Source organism: Nothoprocta perdicaria, unplaced genomic scaffold (assembly GCF_003342845.1).
Source record: "Nothoprocta perdicaria isolate Ctin4 unplaced genomic scaffold, notPer1 scaffold_26, whole genome shotgun sequence".
In the NCBI taxonomy this organism is placed as follows: Eukaryota; Metazoa; Chordata; class Aves; order Tinamiformes; family Tinamidae; genus Nothoprocta; species Nothoprocta perdicaria.
In genome coordinates, this window is record NW_020455488.1 from 3,566,650 (window position 1) to 3,591,323 (window position 24,674).

General features: G+C 53.1%; 2 protein-coding genes across 2 annotated transcripts in view; both read right to left on the minus strand.

Moving 5' to 3' along the window:
- Positions 1 to 157, minus strand: part of SNRPA1 (small nuclear ribonucleoprotein polypeptide A') — a 5,692-nt gene extending 5,535 nt beyond the window's left edge. The window contains exon 1 of the mRNA XM_026040600.1: positions 35 to 157. Coding sequence (XP_025896385.1) covers positions 35 to 116 — 82 coding nt within the window. The 5' untranslated portion in view covers positions 117 to 157. The remainder of the gene's footprint in view (positions 1 to 34) is intronic.
- A 2,072-nt stretch (positions 158 to 2,229) lies between these two features.
- Positions 2,230 to 24,674, minus strand: part of PCSK6 (proprotein convertase subtilisin/kexin type 6) — a 40,635-nt gene continuing 18,190 nt past the window's right edge. Inside the window, exons 8-21 of the mRNA XM_026040579.1 lie at positions 23,145 to 23,357; positions 20,821 to 20,921; positions 19,053 to 19,156; positions 18,404 to 18,521; positions 15,063 to 15,251; positions 13,908 to 14,044; positions 11,406 to 11,585; positions 10,092 to 10,194; positions 9,589 to 9,785; positions 8,848 to 8,935; positions 6,931 to 7,034; positions 5,056 to 5,185; positions 4,035 to 4,147; positions 2,230 to 3,665 (exon numbers count right to left, since the gene is read on the minus strand). Of these exons, the coding sequence (XP_025896364.1) occupies positions 3,568 to 3,665; positions 4,035 to 4,147; positions 5,056 to 5,185; positions 6,931 to 7,034; positions 8,848 to 8,935; positions 9,589 to 9,785; positions 10,092 to 10,194; positions 11,406 to 11,585; positions 13,908 to 14,044; positions 15,063 to 15,251; positions 18,404 to 18,521; positions 19,053 to 19,156; positions 20,821 to 20,921; positions 23,145 to 23,357 (1,875 nt within the window). The 3' untranslated portion in view covers positions 2,230 to 3,567. The remainder of the gene's footprint in view (positions 3,666 to 4,034; positions 4,148 to 5,055; positions 5,186 to 6,930; positions 7,035 to 8,847; positions 8,936 to 9,588; positions 9,786 to 10,091; positions 10,195 to 11,405; positions 11,586 to 13,907; positions 14,045 to 15,062; positions 15,252 to 18,403; positions 18,522 to 19,052; positions 19,157 to 20,820; positions 20,922 to 23,144; positions 23,358 to 24,674) is intronic.

Genomic DNA, 24,674 nt, shown 5'->3' on the forward strand with positions numbered 1-24,674 from the left:
CCCGCTGCCGGCGCAGGCCGCGCCCGCCGCGCACCGCGCAGGTCGAGCTCGCGGTCGCGCACGGCGTTCGTGTACTGCGCCGCCTGCTCGATCAGCTCCGCCGTGAGCTTCACCATCCTGCCGCCACGCCGCCGGTACCGCCAGGCCCGCCAGCCGAGCGCCGAGCTCGCGAGCGGGCGGGCCCCGCCCGCAGGCCCCGCCCCTCAAGCCACGCCCTCGAGGCTCCTCCCCGGGCTCCTGGCCCCGCCCCGAGCTCCGCCCCGAGCTCCTGGCCCCGCCCCGAGCTCCTGCCCCCGCCCCAAGCTCACGGTCCCGCCCACAAGCTCCGCCCCGAGCTCCTGGCCCCGCCCCCGGTCTGAGGCCCCGCCCCCGGGGTGCGGAGCTGGCTGCGCCCGCTGGGGCTCGGGGCCGCCCCGCCGCTCCACGCACCCCGGGACCCGCGCGGGGACAGCGGCCCCGAGCCCTGCCGGGCGGCACGAGCTGCAGCCTGCGGCAAAAACTAATTAAACGCGACCTTTCTCCCTCAGTCTGCTGGCCAGAGGCAGGTGTTTGGCCTCAGGCGGGCCCTCCATCGCCCCTCTTTGAAACGGGAAGCTAAACCAAGGGTTTCTAAGGCCAGCGCTCTCCACGCGCGAGCTGCGCACAGCAGTTGGCTGTGGATGCGCCCCGGCAGCCACGCAGCAAGCCTGGAGCTGCGCTAAGGACTAAGAAGGTTCTCCAGAAAACAGCTATTTTAGGTCTGTCATTGGCGCCAAGAGACAAGAGAGAAATGTGTTTTAATAGACTGACTAAATGCACGTTTATCTCGAGGAGACAGCCACTTTGATCCTTTGAGCGCAGCGGTGTCAGAGGGGCTTTAGCGGCTCTGAGCAAGCGCTGCAATAGCCTGGATAAATAATCTGGATTTTATTACTTCCCAGGAATGATTTCTGAGGGAGTTAGATAGTGTCCTGGGAAACACTGCAAGCCGATTGTGTTGCATGTGCCAAACTGCAGAACTTGGTCCTCTTGGCACCATCCACCACAGACTGGACTTCGCGATGGCAGCGGAATCAGGATAAAGCTGAGACTGCTGGGGACCAGTCCTCTTAAACTGCCTTACTTCACCCAGGCTGTATTTTAAGTTATGCCAATGATGTGAGGGTAAACTTTTTTTTTTTTTTTTTAGCATTTCAGTACATCTAAATATACCCCTGAACAGTATTTACTGGCAGCCACTATGAGCCAGAGAACTGAAAGTCAAAGCTGCCACAGACTCCGCATTCACAGCTCCCATTTCGGGCTGTATGGCACAGCAAGGGGATTGAAAGCTCTTTATTCTATGGGCTCAACAACAGAAGCCAGGAACGTTTCACCCCATTTCTGACCTCTGCTTTGGCCCAAGACCRGAAGGGAATGCTGGAGCAACAGAAGGAATGAGAATATGTGATAACCAGCTGATTAATTCACACTTACCCCCTGATAAAGATGAAGAACTAGGAGATAGGAACCCCGCAGCAGCACAGCTCGCACAGCATTGTCCCTGGTTCATTTATTTTCTTTTTTCACACTTAAAAAGCTCAACTGCAGATAGCTGGAACTACCCCAGGCACCTCGTGTCCCACAAAACACTGCAAAACCAGCACGACAAAACCAAAAGGCTCCAGAGCTCCCTCTGCTCCCTGGCACCAGCATCCCCTGCCTTGAGCAGCGAGCAGATGGGCCCCGAGGCCCCCAGCTCTGAGCTGGGACCAGATAAGGCAAAATCAACACTAATCGCAAAGCAGTAAYAGGGTCATTTCTGATTGAGAGCCCTGGAGCTCTCTGGCTATAGGGGACATTGGAGATGCCCATTTGAAGGTAAAAATCTTTACAAGAACGAACGTGTCAGGTGTCAGCACAGGCAGTTTATAGGCAACATTGCGCACGGATGCTCTGGGCTGATAAGGACGCAGGGCAGCTTCTCTGGCCAGCAAAATAAAGATAAAATAAAGGTCCTCACCTGCCTCTGCTCAGGATGGCGACCACACCGAATTTGGAAAAMAAAAAGGCACACATTCACTTGTTGGGGGAGATCGATAGTTTATTAACTTAAAGGTCAGTTCACCAAAGCTCCGTCTTTGCTTGGTTTGGGGCCAATGGCACCTTGTGCGTCCCCTCCGTGCTCGGTGGGGTGAGCTCCCAGGTGGCAACCAAAACCAAGCAGGGATCATCCCGGCTCCGTAAGCAACTGGCAACGGTCTGTACTGTGAATGCCACYGGCGAAAGGTTTAACTTGGTAAAACTATTAACAATGAAAATCAGAACATGCAGCATAGGAAGTAATTGTTTACATAGGTCTTGTGAAAAGAGCTCGTCTCTAAGGTTGGAGAGAGGCGGCAAAAAGAAGGAGGATGTAAAACACTAAAGATTCCCCGCTCCCTATRCAAAAAATAATCTACGGAGGAAAAACAAGGACTGTATAAGTTATTTTTTAAAAAAATCTGTAAAACAACATAGTCAAGGATATTTTAAACACAATTATATAAACACCATATGACGTATTATTGAGAGAGAGCATGAAAAAGTTTGGGTTTTGGGAGGGTTTTGTAGAATTTAGAGTTTCCTGGCTGGATCTCTGGAATATCTGCTTTTGGAAACAGATCAACATCAAGAAAAATCACTGCCATGAATAGCAGTATTTTCTGAGCAAGGTGGGTATACCCAGCTAAAACATGGGAACGATCACAACACAAAAGGCTGGAAGAGATGATGGGGAAACCACCTTATTTAGCTCAGAGAGGAAGGATCTCGCTCGCTTCAGAAGTTAATCAACAACTTGTAGCAGTTTGGCAGGGAACTGCGGTGAGGGAGGAAGCGGGGATGGCACCGGCCGATCCACRCGGATGAACCCCACAGGACTCGGCCAGCACGGGGGTTTTGCCGAGCAAAGCCCTGGTGGTGGCCTCGCTGGGCCAGCGGGCCTGCAAAGTCACCCAGATCAGCTCTCACTTTGGTCCTCAAACCTCCAGTTAGTGCCCTGTTCACAGCTASAGAGAAATAGCTAGTGAGCAGATCCGAAAAGAGGAGCCAGAGGTGGCCGCGGGACGCTGCCCGATCCGTCGTCTTGCGCACGGAYGGGACGCGGTGCCGGCTGTTTGCGAGGCGGGTTTGGATCGGCTGGTGCTGCGGGAAACGCTCCCGAGAGTGGAACCCTGGGAAGCTCCTCCTGCATGGCCTCTTCAATCCTTGGCGGCGTGGGCCCCTGCCAGCCCCTCGGAACGGGTTAAATCAGCAGGATTTCTGCCGAGAACCGAGCCTGGAAGCGTGGATCGTGCCTTGGTCCCTGCTCACAAGGAGTGTTTGAGAGTGTTAATATCACTGCTTGCTCGGGACAYTTTAGGTCTCAATCTTTCAGGGTTGGATCCACTCTGGGCTGAGCATATTGCTAGAGAAACACACAACAGTGATATTAAAGCTATCAAACTTACAAGCGAAGGCTTGACAGCACCATGTAAACTCTCCCAAAGCTGAAAAAATAAACTTTTGTCCTAAACATTTGGCAAAAATGGGCTGGCAGTTGGAAGTCCTGGATGCAGCTGTTGAACTTTACCCAGCCATAAGACACGTCTGACAGCAGAACTGCACAAACAGCTTCTTTTCACAGAGCTTGTTTGATTTCACCATCTCACAGAAAGTCTTGTCAGCTGAGAGGCCGAGGCAAGGAACAAGAGAAAATGAGAGCAGATTAGTATTTTAAGTAAACAAACATTGCATGTAACAGGCAGCGCCGATCCAAAGAGAGAGAACTGAAAAGAAGGCGCTTTTTAAAGGGGCTCCTTCACATGGCTTTAATGAAGGGACAAAGAAACTTTGCAGTGAGTGGGAGAATGAGCCCTGAGACTGAAGCGTAATGAAATGCAAACACTCACAAGCCTCTGATGTTCAATATCTCTGCCCAGTGACCATGGATGGAGCCTGCCCTACAGCTTTAGGCTGAGAGTTTCTCCAGAAACCCTCCTTTTTTGCAGGTGGGGGGTGACTGCAGTGCCCGGGGTTCTCCCCTAACTCCTTACCGTTGGTGCAGGTCTCGTTTGTGACGCAGGAGCCGCTGAGGAGGCTGAAACCTTCCTTACACTTGATGCAGTTCCCGGCAGACCCTTCGCAGGCCAAGCAGTGGTCATCGCACCTGGGGGCATAAACCCCGTTGTATTGGGAACCAGCCCGAGCCCCCGGCCCTGGCTGCCCCAAATAACCCAGAAAGGGAGCCTGCAGGCACTGTCAAACCTAGAGCAAATAGRCGCTGTGGAAAACAGGAACCTCGAGCTACGAAAGTTACTGCTGTCCCGGGAAAAAGGGGCTCAGTGGGTCCCAGCTCAGCCCCTAGTGACAGTAGCCACAGCCCCAAACTGCTCTCCTGCTGCCATGGCTGGAGCCTGGCAGGACAAGCACATTTTCCTTGGCATCCCCTTTGGAAAAAAAAGGGCTGCAATGGGGACATGGGGCCCCCACTGGGAGAGAAAATCCCAGCCACTGGTTGCTCCTTGCTGGAGAGCCAGCACAGGTCAGATGTGCAGGGCAATCCTTCCAGCAGGCAGGAACGGGCCTGGAGTGGTTACTACCCTGCAAGATACGCRTTCAAAGTCCTCTTTCATCCTTGGCTTTCATGAGGCCAACTTGACTCCCACTCTCCGCTTACAGTTACGATGCCCGGGAGCAGGAGAAAATCGCTCCTCTCCATGCGGCCCCCGCGCAGGGATGGGCTGAGCGCTGCTTACCCAGCGCCCGGGGACAARGGGAGCAGGTAGCTCCCATTGGAGACACCTCCAGGCGCTCGAGTGAAGGCTGGGATATTTATGTAAACACCAGCGCTCCTCCCACGCCTCCTCCAAAACCCCGGGAACAGGACGTAGCCTGGAGCAGCTCCCACGAGGGAGAGAGCAGCCCTGCGGTGCCTAAACCTGCGCGGGAGGGGAGCCTGTCCCGCTTGGCTCCGTTACAGCCTGTCCCTGCAGAAAGCACCAGGCTGGTGGCGATGCCAGCCGGGCGCCGGTGTCACCGTCACCGCCGCGCTCACGGGCCGGGCYGGCTCCCTACCTCTTGCAGACCTTGCGGGGCAGCCCGTGGCTGTGGCCGGGGTAGAAGCCCTCGGGGCAGGCGGGGACGCAGCGCCACTCGGGTGCGGGGCCCTCGCGGGCGCACGCAGCGCAGTCCAGCTCGCCCGGATCTGCGGGGACAGCGGAGAGGGACGTGAGGCAGGTGGCCACGGGGACAGTGACCACAGCACACGAGCACCCAGCATCCCAGCCTGGGAAGGGACATGGTGACATGGGGAAGGGAGCGGCGTTTGGAAGCATGTGGATGCACTTTGGAGGAACAGAGCATCTCTGAAACACTCCTGGGTTTTGCTCTTGTCCATAGCCCCCTTCCCGGGGTGACACAGAAGCCCCACATGCAGGGAAGCAGGACGAGCTGCTAAACTCATCTGTGGAGTGTATGGATACGGCTCCAGAGAGGAGCCGGGAGCACCAGGAACGCCTCGTTGTGACAGTGCATTACAGCTGGACAACAAACTGCAGTGATTAAAGCGGCATTAGGAGAGGCCATCCCTGCTCCGCAGCACAGAGCGTTTGTGTGGAAAAGGAGAGAAAAGGCTAGAAAAATAAATGCAGGAAGGTATGGTTACACTGACTGGAATAAGAATTAGAAGGGGGGTCATTTTCTTAAGGAATTAAAAGTCAGTTCAGTTCCACAGCTGCCAACAAGATCAATGAATATCTTGGAGTTGGTGCTATCCAGCCACGTATGAAAAGCGAGACTCACATGACTGAGCAAGAAGTGGCTGGAGATCATATTATCATCAGATCTGTGATGATTTTGCAGGCAGATGCAAACATTAACAATGGAAAATAGCTGGACACTCAAAAAGCGAGGACATAATGCAAAGGGAATACTGAGCAGCTTTAGAGCRGGATGGAAGTCGGTGCTGGTGACAGCAGGTGAAGAAGGCAAGATATTTTTAAGTGGGGGGAACTGTAGAGGGGAATAAGTGGAAGGACATCACTGAGGCTGTGATGTGTGGGGTGGCACTTTGGCCAGTGCCAGACAGTGCTCACGGTGGCCAATGGCCCCCCCGGTGACAGTGGCGACAAGGGCACAGTGCAGAGCTCTCCTTGCTGCCCCCGCAGCGGCCCAAAAGCCGGGCAGGGACCCAATTGGGTCTGCATGAGGCGACTTCCTCCMCTGCTCAGGCCAGAAACAAGCCCCACACAAACACCAGCTCCGAGAGAGCTCGGAGGCTCCCGCATCCTTTCCTGYGGGATCCACACAGGGAGGCCAGGCCCTGCTCCCAGGCCCAGCAGCAAGGACAGCGGCTGCTCTCACCTTCCACAAGAGCTGGACATAACACATGTGAAACGCCTGCCGTTTTTATACGCTGGAGAGCCATCTAATGTCACTCTGAGGGGGTTTTATAGCCCCCCCTCAACCTTATTAAARTTCAGACAGAAGCATAAATAAAGAACAGCTCTAATAAAACTGTTAAAACTCCCTCAAAACCTTTCCAATTTGTGCATATTCCCACCACCTGGCAGCATGTGGAGGAGAAAGGATGGCAGCAGACTCTATAATCACCCTCCCCAGATCTCTGCCAGCCTTTTCCCTCCAGGCAAGGTTATTAACTGGGACAAATGCATGAAAAGCCACCCAGGGCAAAGGCCCTGCTGAGCAGGACACACTGCAGAGCTGCAGGGGTTGCCCCTCCAGCTCCTCACATGGGCTGTCTCGACCTTTGGGGAAAACATGTTGCCATGTCCCAGGTTGTCACACGTGCCCGGATACCCCAGGGCTCTCCGTAGCAGCTGCCATCGCTGCGGCAGTGCCCATGTGCATGTGCTGGCAAAGCTGGTGCCCCCGAGCACAGGGGCYCCGGTGCTTGTGGGGGTCTCGGGGGGGCTGTGGCAGAGCACGAACCTGCGCAGGCCGGGCAGCTGGCAGGGCAGCTCTCACAGCGCCGGGGCTCCCTGCTGAGGTAGCTGGCAGGCTGGCACTCGGGCACACAGCTCTCTCCCACCAGGCTGTTGAGAAAGCACACAGGATGTTTGCACTCAAAGCTACTGAYAGAGCTATAAATATAGGAGAACTTTGATGCAACCTGCTGCAGCTGGACCTTTGGCAGTGCTATGGTCAATGCTGGAGCCTGGACACCCTTGCACCCTTTGGGGGTGCAGCTGTCAGGGACATTGTCCCTTGTCTGCTCCCCGAGTYCCCTGCTCTGCTCCGGCTCGGGCCATGGCTCTTGGCTGCAGGTTCTGTGCCACAACCATCAGCAGCCACAACCAACCACTAAGGGAAGGACGCAGAGCGAGGCTGCCCCTGCCTCCCCCCGGGACAGGGGACGGCTCAAAGGCACCCACGTTACCGAGGAAATTAAAGTCCTGTCGGGGCTGAAGGAACCACTGCAGGTTCTTTAATTAAATGTGCAAGAGGAAATAGAATTATTTTGCTACGCGGGCAGCCAGCCCAGCTCTCCCACAGGCCTGCTGCCCCATTAGGCTCTTTGGAATAAAAGGAAATTGTTTCAACTGTGCCTCCTCCAAAGAGGCTTTGAGYAGCTCCGAGGGCCCCTGGTTTTGAGGAATTAAACTGCTTGGGTTTATTCCTTCTCATAAGGATGCACAAGGAGATGCTGCCGTGTGCTGCCCACAGCCAGCCCCACGCTGGGCTGCYGCGTCCCTCGGGGCTGGAGCCGTCTCACTGCTCTGTCCCGTGTTGTTCCTGATGTCGGGATGGAGGGGGGGGCTCCCGGCTGCCTCCAGCCCGGCCTCTGAAGCGCTCACAGGAACTGGGATGGACATTGTGCCCCAAAGGGCACGGGCTGCCCAGCTGCAAGGTTTTGGATGGGCTCTTGACCCAGACAATGGCCCACTGGCCTCAGCAGAGCTGCTGCTGCGGGGCCACTGCTGCTCCAACACAACAGAGGTGACTTAAAGGCCTGGCTTGAAAGGCTGCTGGACAACAAAAAGGAAGCATTGCCTGGATTGTGTCTCAGAAGTGCCTCCACTTGCTTTTTTTTTTTCACTTTAAGCAAAGCTAAACACTACTGGATTTACAAGATCCRCCTAATAAAGGCACTGCCAGGTAAACAAAATAATGTGCCTGACCTGCACTGCCCTGTTTGGCCAGGACTCCTTGGGAGAAGCCATCTGAGACTCAAGAGGAAATGTCCCTTTTCAAACATGCAACCCTCATGGGGTTTTTTTTGTTTTTTTTTTTTTTTTTTTTTTAGTATTTTTTAGATGCCCTTGCTTCTGCCTTACAAGCAACCTCAGTACAAGGAGAATAAATCAAGCTGCTCTGGGGACTGTCAAGAAGCTGAGAAGCAGCAGAAGTGCAAGGGAAACGCCGGGGGACGCTGCTCAGCCCCCAGGGTCTCAGCGGGTCTCCACGTCACTGCAGCACCAGGAGCTGCTCTGTGCACAGGACACCAGATTCGGAAGGACACTTCCACAYGGAAGGACAATTTCAGCAGGTGTTGCATCAAGCCAACCCGCAGGGAATTACTACCTCTTTCCCCTGGGATTTTAGCAAACAAGGTCCTTGATGACAGGTATAGCAGCAGCTATGCTTGCCATAACAGCAAGCACTGGAGGAAAGGGAAGGGAATTCAGACTCTTCTTGTTGGCTAAGAGAGGGACTGGGGTGCTACTTTAAACACCCAAACCTCTGGCACTTTGTGTCCCACCTGTTGTACCACTGAAATAGGATCTAGATTTTTAACTAATTCATCCTTGCATTTCCCATCATCATCAGGCTTCTTACCAATTTCCCCAAATTTAAAACACAGGTACAAATGCTGAAGGTACAAACTTGCCCTGGCTGGCATTTTACCTGAATCCATCTTTGCATGCAGTGCATCTATCTGGTTCRCCGACACACTTTTTACAGCTTTGATGACATTTAAGACAACGTTTCTGACCTTTCAAAAAACAAAGAGAGTCAGTGAGAATAAAACCTGGACAGAGACTTGCAAGCTGCAGTCACAGCCACAAAGCCACATGCAGAGCTGCAGCCYAACACATTTTTAGCAGCAGCTGCTTGGGGAGGAGGTGCACGTCCTCCACCCACCTGTACAAGCCCCTGCTAGTGCAGACRACCTCCAAGTGCCTGTTCAGACAACAGGGATATTCAAAAGAAGATGGAGTGAATATTGATGTGACCAAAGCTGTTTGYCTTGGTTTCTCAATGTGCTTCAGAGTCCAAGGGATGTTTCTTTGCCCAAGTGGCAGATTAGTACCTTGCCTCCTGAAGGCAGCAAGCCCAGGAGCAGCACTAACGTGAGTGAGATTCTAACCTTCAGGAGGCTCCCTCCAGCTTTTATCACAGCTGAAAGGAACCTTTAGTGGGAGCGGGACCAAACACTTGAACCTCATATGGGCAAAGCTTTGAATTCTGCTCTGTGGCTTCCAGCCACTCCCTGCACACAGAGAGTTTTAACTCTGCCACATCCAGGTCTGGGTGTATTTCTAAGTTGAAACCCAGAACTGGAGGTGATTTCTGCCATCCATATCACTTAAGAATTAAATCCTGCATATCCTCACGCTACCATTTACAAGTGGCAAGCGTCCTTACGTTCCTCGGCGTAATATCCAGGTGGGCACAGCACCACACATGTGTTCATCTCCTGGTGATGATAGAGGCTCCGCTTGCACGCCGTGCACTGGTTGGGGCCCCTCCCGAGGCAGCTTTCACATCCCTTGTAGCACCTCCGGCACCTTCTYGCTCCCTTGTCACCAAAAAACCCTGATGGACACGAGCTCACACACATCCTGCAGGAAAGAACCCAGAGAAAGGTGCCTGTCTGACCAAGCACAGGGGCTCCCAATGTCCTGCACCCAGTTCTCTGTCCAGTTGCACGCTACCACCAACCACTTCGGCCAGATTAGGGTTTCCCCATGACAGCCAAAGAGCTTTAGGACCCTAAAGAYGCATTTCACAAGTCATGTGGGCCTCAGCAGCCCATCCCTTGGGCTCCTGAGCCCATCTGACTCCATGTGTGCTCCTGCACACTCATCACGTAGGGTCAACTGTTAATTTGAGCAGCACGTGGAGGAGAACACGAAGGCGCCCGTTACCTGCCGCTTTTCACGCTCCCAAGGCTGTAGTGGATGCAGTTCAAGCACTGGTCAGCGTTGGGACCGTCGCATCCCTGGTCGCCACAYTCAGGATGGCACAGACCTTCAAGAGAGGAGAGATTTCTGCTGAATGAGCTTTTCCAAGCTCTTCTGGTTCAGGCTTTGGTACAACAGACTGTTTCAGTGTCTCTGGCTCAAAAGGGCAAGGCAAAGCATTTGCCTGTGCCCACCAGCCAGCCCCAGCTGTAGTGATGCTTCCAGGCCAGTCTCCAAGGCCACCCTTTCCGAGTCACGCTCCCTCCTTGACCCCAAGCCRGGTTCTCCAGCCTACAGAGAGGGCAGGGAGCCAAGGAGCCTCTTCCCGCCTCCCCACATCCTCCAGTGAGGCCYGGACTGCCCAGCCAGCTCTGCAGCGCTCCTGCTCCGGGCCACTCGCCTCCCCTGCTCCTTTTATCCTCCCCAGCAACATCCCACGCTGCCTTCCTTCAGCTCCGCACCAGGCAAACACGCGTGGRGGCAGCGCTGGAAGAGAGAATGGGGCCTTTGAAGCCGTTACAAGTAAGCAACGTCTCCAGGGCAAAGCCGTGGCAATTAAGGCCCGCACACGTTTGCCAGAGCCCGGCAGTGTCTGGCAACCTGGCGGACACTCCGAGCGCTCCAGACTTGCACGGCACCCCCTGCCTACACATGCCTGGCTCGGGCTGGCGCCGCAGTGCCCACAATGGCATCAGTGCCGGTCGCGGGCGGCTCTGCAGCCGTCCAGAGCTCCCCTCACCTCCTGCGTCCGTGGGGGAGGCAGCCCAGGAGCTTTTTTTACTCCCTAGACATCTTCACCGACAATTTGCGGYGGCAACACCGGAACGGGGTGTTTTCTCTAGCTTCTAATTTCCGTGCTCGCCGCGGAGCCTCCATCAGCGGCGGCACGGGGGCCGGCGGCGCCGCACACCGCTGGTTTGCTCTGTGCTCCGGCGCGCTCGCCCCGGGATCGGCCTCCCTTCTCCCGCCACATGCAGCACCGTCCGGCTGCTCGCAGGGAGCTCATCCGGCCAAACAGGGCCTGGGAAGAGCAGCTGGGATGCTCAGCCACAGCGAGGCCCAGAATGGTGGATTCGGGGCTCTGGCAGAGCCTGCAGGGCTGCAGGATTTATCTGCGCTGTGCTCAGGCTCGCGCTCTCTCCCAGGGCTGGGAAGGGAGGTCACACTGACCTTCCTTGCCTGTCCCCAGGGTGGCCCTAGGTTTTTCCTGCCTTGCATTGCCCCAGCCTGTGACAATCTCTGTGCTGAGGGATGCCCCACCAGCCCTTCATCACTCACCTGCGTACTCTTCTTCCTCCTCCACAATCTCCATCTGGCTTTGGAGGAGGGCAGCCTTCGACGGCTCCATCTCCGAGGCCGAGATCTCGAGCATCCTCGAGCGGGAGTGGTGGGTGCTGGGCATGTTGTAGGGGTGCTCAGCCGTCCCGTAGAAAATGAGGCTCCACTCCTTCAGCTTCCCTGCGGGACAGGCAAGGTCAGACACCATTGACTTAAATAAAATAAAAGCTACAAGAGTCCTCTACCAACCTGCACTGTGTTGGGTGAGTGAGGGGTGCTCTGCTACCCAATCCATAAAGTGCTGCTGCTTCTTACCAATGTGGCTTTTTTTTGCAGGGGGTGTCTTACTTCCCAGTCAATACTTTGGAGATCGAGTCATTTCAAGCCCGTGGTGCATTTGGGTTTAACTGCTAATCCCTACATTTCCAGGAAGGACTTAATATTTCAAACACTCAAATACCTTGGCTCTCTGTGCCCTAAGTTCCTTTAGGCTACACTTGGAAAGGACTGAAAGGATCATCCACCTGCTCAAGCATTTAAAGCGAGTATTGCCTGAACAGAGCCTGCAAACATTGCAGAGCGAAACTCAGGCAGTTTTAATTGGGACAAGTTCAGCCATAAGGCTCCATAAAAGAACAAGTTTACTCTAAAGCACTGGGGTGTTTTGTCACCTCGGGCAGGGCAGAGCACAGCTGAGAGTGGTGGGCAGAAGGGCCAAGCTGGGCTGTGCTCACAGGAAAGGAGGGCTGAAAATCTCCGTGGGGCCTCATTCCCTCGCAGCAGAAAGCAGAGACACTGCCCGTTATCTGCCTTTGAAGCCTCCCTTGGTAGTGTTAAATGAGAGTGGCATTAAAGGTGTTTAAGGCGTTTCTGTGTCTGACCAGACGGCAGCCAGAGCGCAGTTGCCCAGAACACTGTCCCCTTTTGTATCAGCGCAGGGGGAGGAAAAAAGAAAACGCCCTAAGCATCGCGAGCAGCTTTTCAGGCCGTGTGGATGCGACAGACGGGCCAGAAATCCAGGAAAGAGGAGAACTGAAGACTCACAAGGGAAGGTGAGGCCTCTCAACCATAACATCCGAGTGCTGTAAATGTCACCTCCCTGTAGGGCTGTAAACACTGCCAGAGGAGAGAATCTGAAGCCACGGCCGGGCGCTTTGTGCAGGAGCCCGGTGTGCAGCCGGGTTGGTGGCATCCAGGCACACGGGGTCCGTGCTCCAAGTGACAACCAGTGGGACACTTGCTGAAAACAGCTCTCTTTCTCCTACTCTTCCCTCATTTTCCTCCTGTTCCTCCCCCCTTTTTTTTTCCTCTTGACTTCAAACACATCACAGACTCTTTAACAGAGCGATTCAATATATTAATTTACATTTGCTGAACAAACACATTGAACATCCTTGCAAAGCAAGACCCTAGGAAGCAATCCAGCCTCCTACCAGCACGGCAGCTGGGAGATTCTTCCCCAATTAGGTCAAAATTACCTTTGCCTCATAACTAATTATTAAATCATAGGTGAAAATGCTTTTCTCAGCACAGCATTTCCTGCCTGGGTCTCTGCTCTTCCCTGTACTCGTCATCTCTCTGCCTTGCCCAACAGCCCCATCCTCGCTAGGAAGGTCTCCAATGCTCCGGAGCGAGCTCCGTGCGTGCCGCCCTAGAGGGCTGCACTTTGCCTTTCGCCAAAGCACCAACTAAAAACCATAAATACAAGGAGGAGGAGGGCAGTTTTGTGGGCGTTTCTCTACCACTACTCAAAGTTCAGAAGATTTCAGGTTAAGGCAAAACCCAGAAATACCTTCCTGCACAATCAACCTCCACGTGTACCGATGCCAGGGTGTTGCGTGGGAGGCATTTTTAATATCCTTCTGGCTTTCTATCAATGGTAACTTGGATTTTGACACCCCCACAGCAGCCCAAGGCAGGATCCTCCGTGCCTCGCTGCAGCATCATGTACAGTGGCTGCCCCCCTCCAGCAGCACAGGGGGGACGGATGGCGCCAGCCCGGCTCCTCCGCATGGGAAGGGGTTAGGGATCTTGCCCACGGGCCCAGGGGGACGGCAGGGCTGGTGACAAACAGGGGGTCAGTCGGGGGACAGGAGCCCCCTGCCAGTGTGGTGGCAGCCGGGGATCAGGATGTCTGTCTGCAGCCCCAGGGGCATCTCTCCTGTGCGACGCTGCACAAGCCTGCCCGCCATGCAGATGTTCCAGCAGCAAAGCAAAACAAACAAACAGAAATTACAGCTCTCTGCTTTCCTCATTTTGACTCATTACACTTTAATTTTGGAAACCTCGCTCTCGGCTGCAGCAATGCTGCTGCCGGGAGAAAACCCATTCCAGGCTCTACGCTTAGCCGGGCCACCAGCCCCTCCGGAGCAAGCGGTTTGATCAAGGTCTGGGGCTCTGTTTAACCCAGCTGCTTAGGGAAGTTTAGGCAATAACATTTCACAGAAACCAGAGCCATAAAAGGCCCAAGTTACAGGCACACGAAGCCAGATCCGCCCTTACCTTGCGCGGCGGGGTTGCGCACTTGGGACGGCGTGTCGTGGATCTCCAGGGTCCATTCCCCCGCCGCCTTCTCCCCCCAGCAGTGCACGGTCATGAACTCCCAGCCCTTGAAGCCCTCGTTAGAGTGGTCAAACACCCTGCAAGGGAGCAAGGGGGTCAGGCACTCGCGCTGGACATTAAGGTGATGCCCGCAGAAACACAAGGCTAAGCATCTTGCTTAGTTAGAAAAGGTAAATATATAAAAAAGGATCCATTTCTCCAGGCCTTGATGCCTCAGCTTGAGCATGAGCCTAATCTGGGGCTCCCGGCTGTGGGGAGCATTCCCATGGGAAAGGGTGAACTGTAGCACGGCTGACACATGCCGCTGGCTGCCCTAGGGCACTCTGAGCCCTGACGCACGTGTGGCTGCCAGAGATCAGGCCCCTAAAACGCAGGAAGGGGCCTGGGGAGCTCCAGCTGCAGAGGCAGCACATTGAGCTGCCCATGGGGTGCTCTGGGGGCCCTTCCTGCCCCTATCCCACATCCTCCAAGTGGGGCTGGGACAGGGCCGTCCCACAGGACTCAGGGCAGAGCTCGGGCATGCAGGGCGCCTGCCCTGCGCTACCAGGGCCTGCAAGCCCCAACACCTCCTGCGCCTGCAAATTCCATTTTGTAAGTGACTCGCACAGAAGAGCCATCAAAAACAGGGAAGCAGCACTGCTGCTCCTCCTGGTTACCGACAAGCCGTGAGTCAAACTCCGTTCCTGGAAGAGGCAACAGGCAAGACAGTGAAATGAAGCACTGCCAACAGCTGCTCAACAGCCAGGAGACACTTGGGAGCCCTCAAATCACCATAAACACTTATGCTCATGGCTCGCAGTTTACTGAGGGACCACTAATTGGGATGCCAGAGGCCTGACTCAACTCGGGGAAGGCAGTGTCACCATTTCTTTCCTGGATTTTCATGAACTGAGACACAGCTGTCCCCACTGCTTTCACCTTCCTAGTCCAACACAGAGAACAAAGCCGTTTCCATCGCATGTGCTCTGGCAGCAGCCCCCCAGCATTGCAGGAAGGAGAGAGGAGGCAAGGCCGGGGATGCTGCCTTCCTAGACTGCATTTTGCCTTCTTCCCCATCTCCGGGACAGGCCCAAGGCCCCTGGCAGCTGCTCTTACCGCCTCGCGAGGAGCTGCGAGCGGGTGCCCGCGGGGGAGATGAGGCTGATCTGCAGGTCCCCGCGGCGGGGGTGCGCAATGCTGACGCGCACCACGACGTGCTCCAGGTAAACCACATGCTGCTCGGAATGGTCGGCGCAGGCGCTGGTGAGCGTGGTGGCACGCACCACGTGGTCAGCGCGGATGTACCTGGCAGGGACAAGCACAGCGTCAGCAGGAGGGCAGAGCGTCTGCCCTGGGGCAGCGGCGCCTGGGGACAGGGCGAGAGCTGGTCGGGGACAGGCTCATCCCACCCACACTTTGATGCCGTCTCTCCCCAGCACTTGCCTGGAGCTGAGCCAAGCTAAGTTGCCCAAAAGCCAGCAGCTGAGCCCAGGACCCCAATCTACAGCACGGGCTGACCAAAGGCAACCAAAGTGCGTGAGCTTTGGAGGCCAATATCAGCACCCCGAGCAGGATCATGGCCCGGGATGCCTCTCGGCCACACTGCTAGCGTGCGATTTATTAGCAGGGGCAGCCTCTCTCTCACCCTTGTTCCCAGACATCCTCATGGGATACTTCAGGACATAAGCTTGGGAGTCTGACAGGGAGTACATAGTTCGGCTTTATTTTGCCTTAGTCATTCAAAATAATCAGAATAGTTATAAACAGTGATGTAATTCCTGGGAGGACCAGGGAGCGCTCAAAAACATCACATGCAAGGACAATACTTGAGATGCTGCATCTGTTCCTCATTGAAAAAAAAAATTATATATATATATTATATATGTATGTATCTCCTTTTCCTTAACAGACCAGGACAGTAAAGAGGTTCAGGAATTTCACTCCCGCTGAGCAAATACTGTTTAACCCTGGCTCTTTCCAACGCTGTCTTTAGGAGCACAGTCTCGACCCCATGCAACCCACTCACTGTGAGAAAGCCCTCAAATAACCCATGCCCTTGACTCACGCAAGCAAAGGCAGAGGAAGGTCGAGGTGCTCACGTTGGGGTCAGGGCTGTAAATATGTGCCTGCAGTGCTCAAGAACTGGTGAACCTGGGACACCTCCCGAGCCCACAGTGGCCTCCCTCACAGCTGCAGTGAGGGAGGGAACAGCAGAAGTGAGGAGAGGAAAACTGCTGACCATTAGCAGCAGTTTGAGCCTGTTTGTATTTCTCAGGGAATATCTGTCCACTTTGTGTGCGAGCGGGTGCAGACAGCGGGTGCACCTGCGCCCCTTACGCCTTTAGCTCGAGGCTGACAGATAAACAGAGGGAGGATGTAAACATGCTTAAATACACCACTGTTTTCTACATTCCCCCCCCAAAAAAGCAATCCAAGCCACACTAAAATGCTCTCTGTATTTCCAACTCTTCCCACAAACACAGCTTCAACAAGGGGCAGGAGGGGCTCCGTAATGAGACATAATTTGAGTGTATTTCCTTTGGCTTCTCATCTGTGCTGTGCGTCTCTGGTTCCTATCAGCAAGCCACAGACGCTCTGTTTTGTTAAAACTTGGTTTCCTACTGCTTCACAGCAAAAGGCAGCAAATTATTGTATCCTCTATTGCAATACACTGTCCTAGAGCAGGAATTTGCTGAATTGCTTTACAGTAACAAAATGCTTTTTAAAAAGATGTATGCCTATGGGCTGCAAGCCCACTTTTTGTTAAAATTATCAGTGCAGTGTTTCTCTTCAGTTTGCATTTAGTGTCTCTATCAGACAAACTGCTTTAAGAACAAACTTGGCTACAAATAATTACTCTGGCATTCTTAATTCTTTCTAAATCAAAAAAAATTAAGATCAGCAAATCACATCTGCTCTAGAAATGAGGTAGTGTCTTACAGGAGGTTTGATTTTGCCAGATGCTCTAATCTGGCTCAAGAGAAAATTATGCCCCCAGTGGGACGCTGCAGCCCCTTTCATCGACTAATTGGTTGCTGCAGTGGGATTCCTTTGAAAACCTGCTTTCCTGCAGAGGAACATCTGCCCACTGGCCTCACAGGAGCTTGGATTCCTGTTGTAGGGAACCACTYGTGAACCCAGTGCAGGACGAGTTGCCAAGGCAGTTTTTAATGCAGCCCCTTCTCCTGTACTCACCTTCTCATTTAGTGCTGGGTCTGAAACACGATTTACAGTTTATAGCAGTAAATACCTTTGCTCACAGCACTGATCTCAGCCTTTAATCTGGCAGGTGAAGAGCCAGCAGTATGATGCACACTTGAAAAGCTCTGAAGCTGACACCAGGTTCAAAGAGACTAGGTGTTACTCTTTAATGGGAAGTGGGAGGAGTCTTTGCAACAAACTAATGGTTTTTGGTGCTTTCAAGCCAAAATGAGCTCTTTTGGGGAAGGGAAATCAGTCCAATGCTTCACTGTTAACATAGGAGTCCCTGAGCAAACRCTCTAGTCTCCCTAAGCCATTTCCTAAGTTGGAAAGAGCACTGTCAGCCCTCAACACTTCCTGCTGATCACCCACCTGGGAACTGAGCACAGAAAGGGCAATATAAATCACCTGCAGCCTGACCTGCTCCCACGGAGTCCCTGTGGAACCCACTCATCACCGTACTGCAGGCACAGATCCCAGGYGGGCACTTCTGAGTCAATATGCAGCACATCAGGTCAGGGTTGTTCTGACTTTAAGTTCCCTGAATATTTCTTGCTTTGGGGCAGGAGCTCATGTGGAGTTGTGAGTCACCACCAACCTCCAGATGCTTGTGCAGAGCAGAGCTTAGCAGGCTTTCTCAGCCAAAACTGTAAGTGCCACCATGTTAGCTCCCAGGACCCTTGTACTTGTTATCAACCATAATAACAYGGGATTTTATCATGACTTGTCCTGTCCATCCTGACTAACTTCCAAGGAGCAAAATGCTTGTAATCTTCTCTGGAGTTTGTATTCTTCCCCGCAGAGCAGCACAGCAAGTCAGTGATCACAAAGCACAACCCACAAGGACCCTGCATCTTGTATCTCAGAAGCAACATCAGTATCAAGAAACATCAACCAGAAAAACAGGTGCAGCTTTTCTGGTTTGTCTGGGAAAGGCAGCTCTGAATGACCCAGGATTCACAGCCAAAAGTCCCCCAGCTTAAGATACCACTCTTGGGAGCATCCAGGGTCTCAGAAACTCCATTTTAGGGTTTGACTGGATGTGCCAAGGGATGAAAGCCAGATTTTGATGCACTCACAGCGAGCCACAGCTCAGTGAGACTTTGCAAGGGCATTGCCTCCTCCCTGAGCCCAGGCTGCCAGAACACACTGAGCCTGGGCAGTCTCTGCACAGCAAAGATGACTTCACCAAACCCTCATCGTGAGAGGCTACAGACCCTCAGAGCCAGGAGGGGTTCACAGCCACCAGTACTCACTTGGGCACCCTGTCCAGGCTTCCCACACAGATGTGCTGCGGAGGGACAGATTTCCACTTCTTGGCCTCCAGCACAATAGCTTCTGCATCCACCAGACCAAATCCATATAGATGGCTAACTGGAAAGAGAAAAGACTCAGAAACCCACTCCCTTAAAGGCACAATGCCTCAGCAGCACAACACAAGCTGGTAGGACTCCTCCAGGCACAGCAAGCTCTTCCCCAGCCACTTCCTTTTGCTTTCTCAAATACCTGAGCACCAGCCAGCTGCTGCTTGATGAAACAGGCAGCAGATGTTGCAGCTGCACTAATCTGGATAGCTGATGACAAGCAGGCTTTTGCAGCTTATCAAACTGCAATTTATTGACCCGCTTTGTGCTGTTSAACAGCCTGCAATGCAGCTGGCGCAGCTCAAAAGCAGCTGAGAGTGGTCACTGGGGGAAATCACCCCTGTGAGCAGGGATTTAGGGGCTTTTATTCTGCCTTTTGCAGACTTTCTTGCAAATAAAACTGCTGTATCCAAATGTGAGTCAACAGAGAGAGGACAACACCGAGACAAGCAAAGCAGATTGCTGAATTTCTGCTTTAACAGTTGTTGAAATAATAATTTAAGAAGGTGGCTGTGTAAATACCCTCTGCCACCCGCCTCACCTTTGTGCCCTGCGCCGTTCGTCTTCCAGTCAGCTGCTCGCAGGTGCACGGGCCTTGAGGTCTTAACCAGCAGGTGCTGCACATCCCTCCAGGTGAGCAAGGGGCTGCAATGAGATGGGCACAGGGTAACCCTGCTGCGAGGGGCCTTTGGCAGGCTGAAGCTGTGGTTTTGCACCACCTCGATGCACGAGTACCAATAAATAATCAAGCAGTTATAAAATGCTATCTGTCTTGGCCACGGCCTGTGGTGGCAGCGCTGGCTGCAGCAGCGCTCTGGAGGAGCGGAGTCCAGGCTGCCCRGAGGGGACTGACAGCTCCCAGCTGAGGATATTCATGAGGATTTATTTCACGAAATATATTTTCATTTTCAAGATATTTTCATGCTCCAAGGTGTGACCAGCGCAAATCAGAAATGAGGAACCAGGAATGAAACAAATGCCATCATGGGGGACCAAATGCTACAGCTCATTGACACAGGCTGCGGTGCAGATCCTGCCTCTGAGGGAATGGTGACAAATACTGCAGYAAGCAACCAGGGTCCCTCATGTAACAGAAAAAAGAAGCTCAAAGCGAAACTGGGAGACTGTATTCCTGGGTGCTGGCACAGGGCCCCATTGGCTTTTGCACACCATCCATGACCCCAGCTCTGGGAGATTTTTGACAAATTTTCCATGGTTTCTCTTACAGTCGTTTCCGAAGCATCTCAAGCTTTGATTTCCATCCATAATTCCATCAAACAACATTTGGGAAGAGAAATTCAATGTATTCCTTCTCATCAGAACGGTGTGTGTGAGTGCGAACCTCTCTGAGCCACGCTCTGGTACTTAATGTTGCATCTCATGCCCCAACTATACAATTCAAAAAATACTGCTACCTCCCTTAATGTATTTGTAATGAAAATGACATCTTCTGAAATGTGTTCACCCAGCCTGGGCTCTGGGATTTAAAACTGAGCCAAATGGCTGGAAGCTGGGAGGGCAGGGGGAGACTGATGAAGACAGATGAAGGCAGAGATGCAGGAACTCCATCCCTTAATGTGGGCGTATTATTCTTCCACAGCGCTCTGCCACTCACACTTACCTACAGTTTATTCATAGCTTTGAGAAGCAGAACCGTGGCTCGGGTTTATTTTTATTTCCACCCCATAAAAATAATAATACTGAGAAGCTCATGAGAAAACGCTCCAGGGGGACATGAAGGGAAAGCACCACAGCTGGAGATGCTGCAAGGGAGACCGTTTGGGAGCAAAGCAGAGGGCTGAGCTGTGGCTCTCACTTTGCACCAGAGCCTGATTAAACAGGGAGGGGATTGTGCTGTTGACACTGCGTGAATTTCTGATGTTATACAGAAGCACTCCTTTCTCCCCAAATGAAATGCTCGGTGAAAACCATCACTTTTGCAGGCATTTTCCATTTTCTGAGACATTTCCTGACATATTTTTTCAAACAAAGTATTTATAAAACTCCTTTCAGAGCTGGCTGCCAGTGCTTTCAGTGCACCAGAYGAAGCGCCTGACTTATCTTACAAGTTTTCAACAAAGAGGACAAGTGAAGAATTTGCTCAATAAAACATACACAGGAAAATCGTATACAAAATCACAGTGCTGCATCAAACCTTGCAAAAGAGGAGCAATTTAGAATGACTCAGGCCCATTTCGAGCAGCTCTAGAGAAAACCCCTGGTTTTGTTTGTTTTTTCTGCTTTTGATCACTGGAGCAAGGAAATACCCCACCCAAGAGCAGGCAGCGAGGACGGAAAGCTCAACTTACTTGGCTTCCAAAGCCAAGGCGAGGATGCCGGCGACCATGGGGGCAGAGACGGAGGTGCCGGTGTGGCCGTCGGTGCAGCGGTGCCTCAGGTCYGTGGTGACCTGCGGACGGAAGGGACACAGCTCAGAGCGGTGTGGACGACTCTGCAGAGAGGCTGCAGAGCCTGGAGGCTCCTGGTGCAGGGAGGGGGGCTCCCTTTGAGCTCCACCATATCAGACCCTTTCCTTAAAAGCACCAGCTCCTGGCATTTTGCACAAATTTCCATTTGTGTGGGGGGTAACAAAAGGAAAGAAGAGCATTCCCAGCTTTCTGGTTGCAGAAAGAAGCTCAAGGTACTAAACTCTTGGAGAGCAAACACTGGGATAGAGATTTCCCTACTGGCTCYGGTAACATGCACGGCTGGTGGGTGATGTCTCAATGGCCTGAGTTGCAGATGACGCACAGAGACTTTCATCAGGAAATGTCTTGCTGCAAAGCAAGACCACAAAAGTTGTTGTGACAGGGCAAATATAGCCTGAACAGCAGGGAAAAATATCTAAGAGGTCCAGAAAAGAATTCATTAACCCTCTGTGAYGTTGCCTTCCTGCTACTTTGAGAGAAAGCTCTTTATTGCAACAGCAGGAAGGAGGAAGCCAAACGGGAAACATAAGCACTCGCTGGCTTTTCCTAAAAGCTGTCATCAGAGCCCTCTCACAGCCACCTTTACGTGAGTAATTAATTAAAATACCCCTGGCTCCTCCTGGATCCACATAACCTCGCTGAGCCCAAGTCCTGTCAGGATGCACTCAGATCCTGTTCCGACACGCTGCTGCGCAGCCAGATGGGCCTTTGAGTTCAGGCGTGTTTTATTCCAACATTTTTGAAGTGATTACCTTGATCAACACACGGCAGTAGCTGTCAAGCCGGGCTGCCAGCTCCCTCCCCGTGTCCCTCCCCTTGCTGTGCCGGGGGCCGATGGCAGCCAGTGCCTTTTCCGGGGACAGGAAAATACACAGGACATGCACAGGCACGGCTTTAGCAGAGGCAAATCAACCTGGAGAGGTTGTGCAATGCTGGAGCAAAGCCCTTCCCACTATAGTTGGTAGCTGGGGGGGCTCGGTTTGAGAAGAATGCACAGAACTGCTGAGAAACCACCTTGCTTTTGCAGCACAGGCTTCAGAAATCGCTGCTAAAATCAAGAGGTCGGATAGGGGCCATAAATCGGCATTGTGCTCCCGTTCAATTAATGAAAGCAGAGCTGTCCCRGCCCTGCTGGCACTAATCACCCGCTTTGGCTCCAAGCCTGTGCATGCGGCGGGTGGCAACGCAGTGGTAGGTAAGGAAACGCCTCCGTCGTGTTTATTCAGCTGACAAACTCGCGCACGTGCGTGCAATCTAGGCAAGGTCCGTCCCTTGTTCCTCCTAACACCAGTCTCCAAAGGGCTGAGATACTCTGAGAACGTCACAGTCTTTAATGCATTAATCCTTAGAAAACGTCTGGGCAAGAAGAGCTGCTCCTATTCCTGCTTTGCAGATGGGGAGCTGAGTCTTGGGACATTCAGMAGCTCCCTGAGGGCACCCAAGGATGCTGTACAGCAAAGACTTGCACTTAGGTTCCCCACATTTCTGCTATACACCTCCATCTTCACTCTTTATTCGTATCTGAGGCTAAAATCCTTGAAATTCTCTTCTTTAAGCAAGGGGAGCCTTAGGAGACAGGTGAATGTTTACACACCCTTGTGTCTTTGCAAACTTCCAACACTGCTTTTCACCTAGATACAGGAAAAAAGAAAAAAAAGATGYCCGAGCTCTTCCCAAGGATGAGACAAGTGGAGCCATTCCCCTGAGCAATTTGCCAAATTGCACCAGAAAAAAATAAAATAAAATAAAATAACAAACAGCAACATTGAGCTAATGATAAGGCCCAGATCTTACAGACAAGTTCAAGAAGTCCAATTGACTCTTGAAAATAAACATGCCTAAACGTCTGCTGGATCGGATCAAAGCAGAAAAGATGCCTAAATTCAATACATCCCTATGAGAAAGTCCACTGAACTCAGGATTTCTAGAAACTTTGCCAAGCCACCAGCAATTACACTCCACACTGGCTCCTTACAGTCAAACTCTCCCTCACTAAAGGCTCCCATCGAAAGGCCCGTTGCCTCCTCTGCCAAGAATCAGTCACCTCTGGGTGAAATACAGCTGGGTTGTCACAGTGCGGCCCAGCACTTCTAGGAAAAGAACTCGGATTTACCCAGCCGTGCCTTGGACTATCCCCACCACAGGAAAAGCTTTCAGGGAAGTGGCATCCTGCTCGGAAAAGTGGAAGAGGGGAGAGAACTTACTATTTTTCGCTCATAGAAGGCCCCGCTGCTGTAGGTGGTGGCGAGGGTGGAGGCGCATTCCTCCAGGTACCAGGGCTTGTACCCGTTCTCGGTGGTGCTGCTCACAGAGATGGTGTAGATGCTGTTGGTGTAACCGTCGCAAGAGCAGTAATCTCCTTCTCTGCCTCCATTTCCCGAAGCCCAGACGAAAATGGATCCCAAGCCCCTGCGGCCCTGCAGTCAAACAGAAAAGCAAGTGATGAAACCAAATGCTGGACCAGAATAAACTCAGGTATCAGTACAGGAAGGAGAGGAATTGCAGTACCCTACTACTRTCCCATAGTGCAGGGTAACTCTGTAATCATCATCCCTCTAGGGTTAGGGTATAGGGTTTGGATGTATGGACCCTTCCAGCCTGGATCCCACCCTTCTCTGGCCCATCCCATGCRGCCTCAGCCCCTGGACCCCCATTGCCTTGGGAGCTGTCTCATTCACTCCCTACAAATGGGTATTTTCTTGCAGTGAGCCTCGGTTTTAAAGGCAGCCAGCACCAAGAAGGCAGGCAGACTCATAGGGCAAGGGGACTAGGGTGAGTTTCGCAAACTCTCAAAGGACAAAAAAAAAAAAAAAAAAATTCTCAGGAATTTCCAGCAGCTGCACAAGGCCGAAACCTTTGCCATGGCATTTTCCAGCTGGGCAGGGAGGGGGCTTGTGTCCCACCACATCACACACAGAGGGAAGGCAACCCCAGCCCAGACTGTCCGTGGGGGGAAGCACCAGGAACCTCCCCGCAAACAGCGTCTCCTTTGCTCGGAGCCCACAAAGCCCATTGCAAAATCCACCCACCCAAACCCAAAGCAAGCTTCCCATAACAGATCTTTTGGGGCTTTTTTTTTTAATCTCGGTCTTTTCTCTGCATGTAGCTTGGCAGGAAGATCTGATGAAGCAGCCCCTGTCAGGCACCGCATCTGCAAGAGCTGACAGAGTTCCGTGCTCCGACTCGGCCGGGATTTTAATTTGCTGGGGTGGGAAAGGTGAGTGGGCTCCGAGACCTCCCCAGAGCCCGGGGAAATTCCAGGCCGGGAGGCGAGGGAGAGGCACGGGGGCAGGTGGCACGCGCTGCRCAAACACTCCGCGCTGGCCAAACGCGCAAACAAACCCCGCGGCGCAGCACGGAGAGGGCTCGGCCGCCCCTCCTCGGGACACGTGCCGGTGCCAGGGGGCTAGGACACACTTAGAGCTCATTTACATCCTGCGTGGATCCCCTTGGCAGCCCCCGTGGCCGTCCCCTCCCAGCTGGCTGTCACAYGAAGCGGGTCCCAAGCAAGCAAGGACAGGAAAGCTTGCACAGCGAAGGCCACGGAGCCGTTGCACCGATACACACCGCAACACATCCCGCTCCTTTTTAATCAAGCTGCCTTTCTCCCGGATGAATGCCTGGCATTTCTGCCCCCGTACGCGCCGCTCTGCGCGGCATTTGGCTGGCGCCTGCTGAGCTTGGCAGGGAGTCAGTGCGCGAGCAGAGGTGGCAGAGCAAGCAGGGAGTAGCTG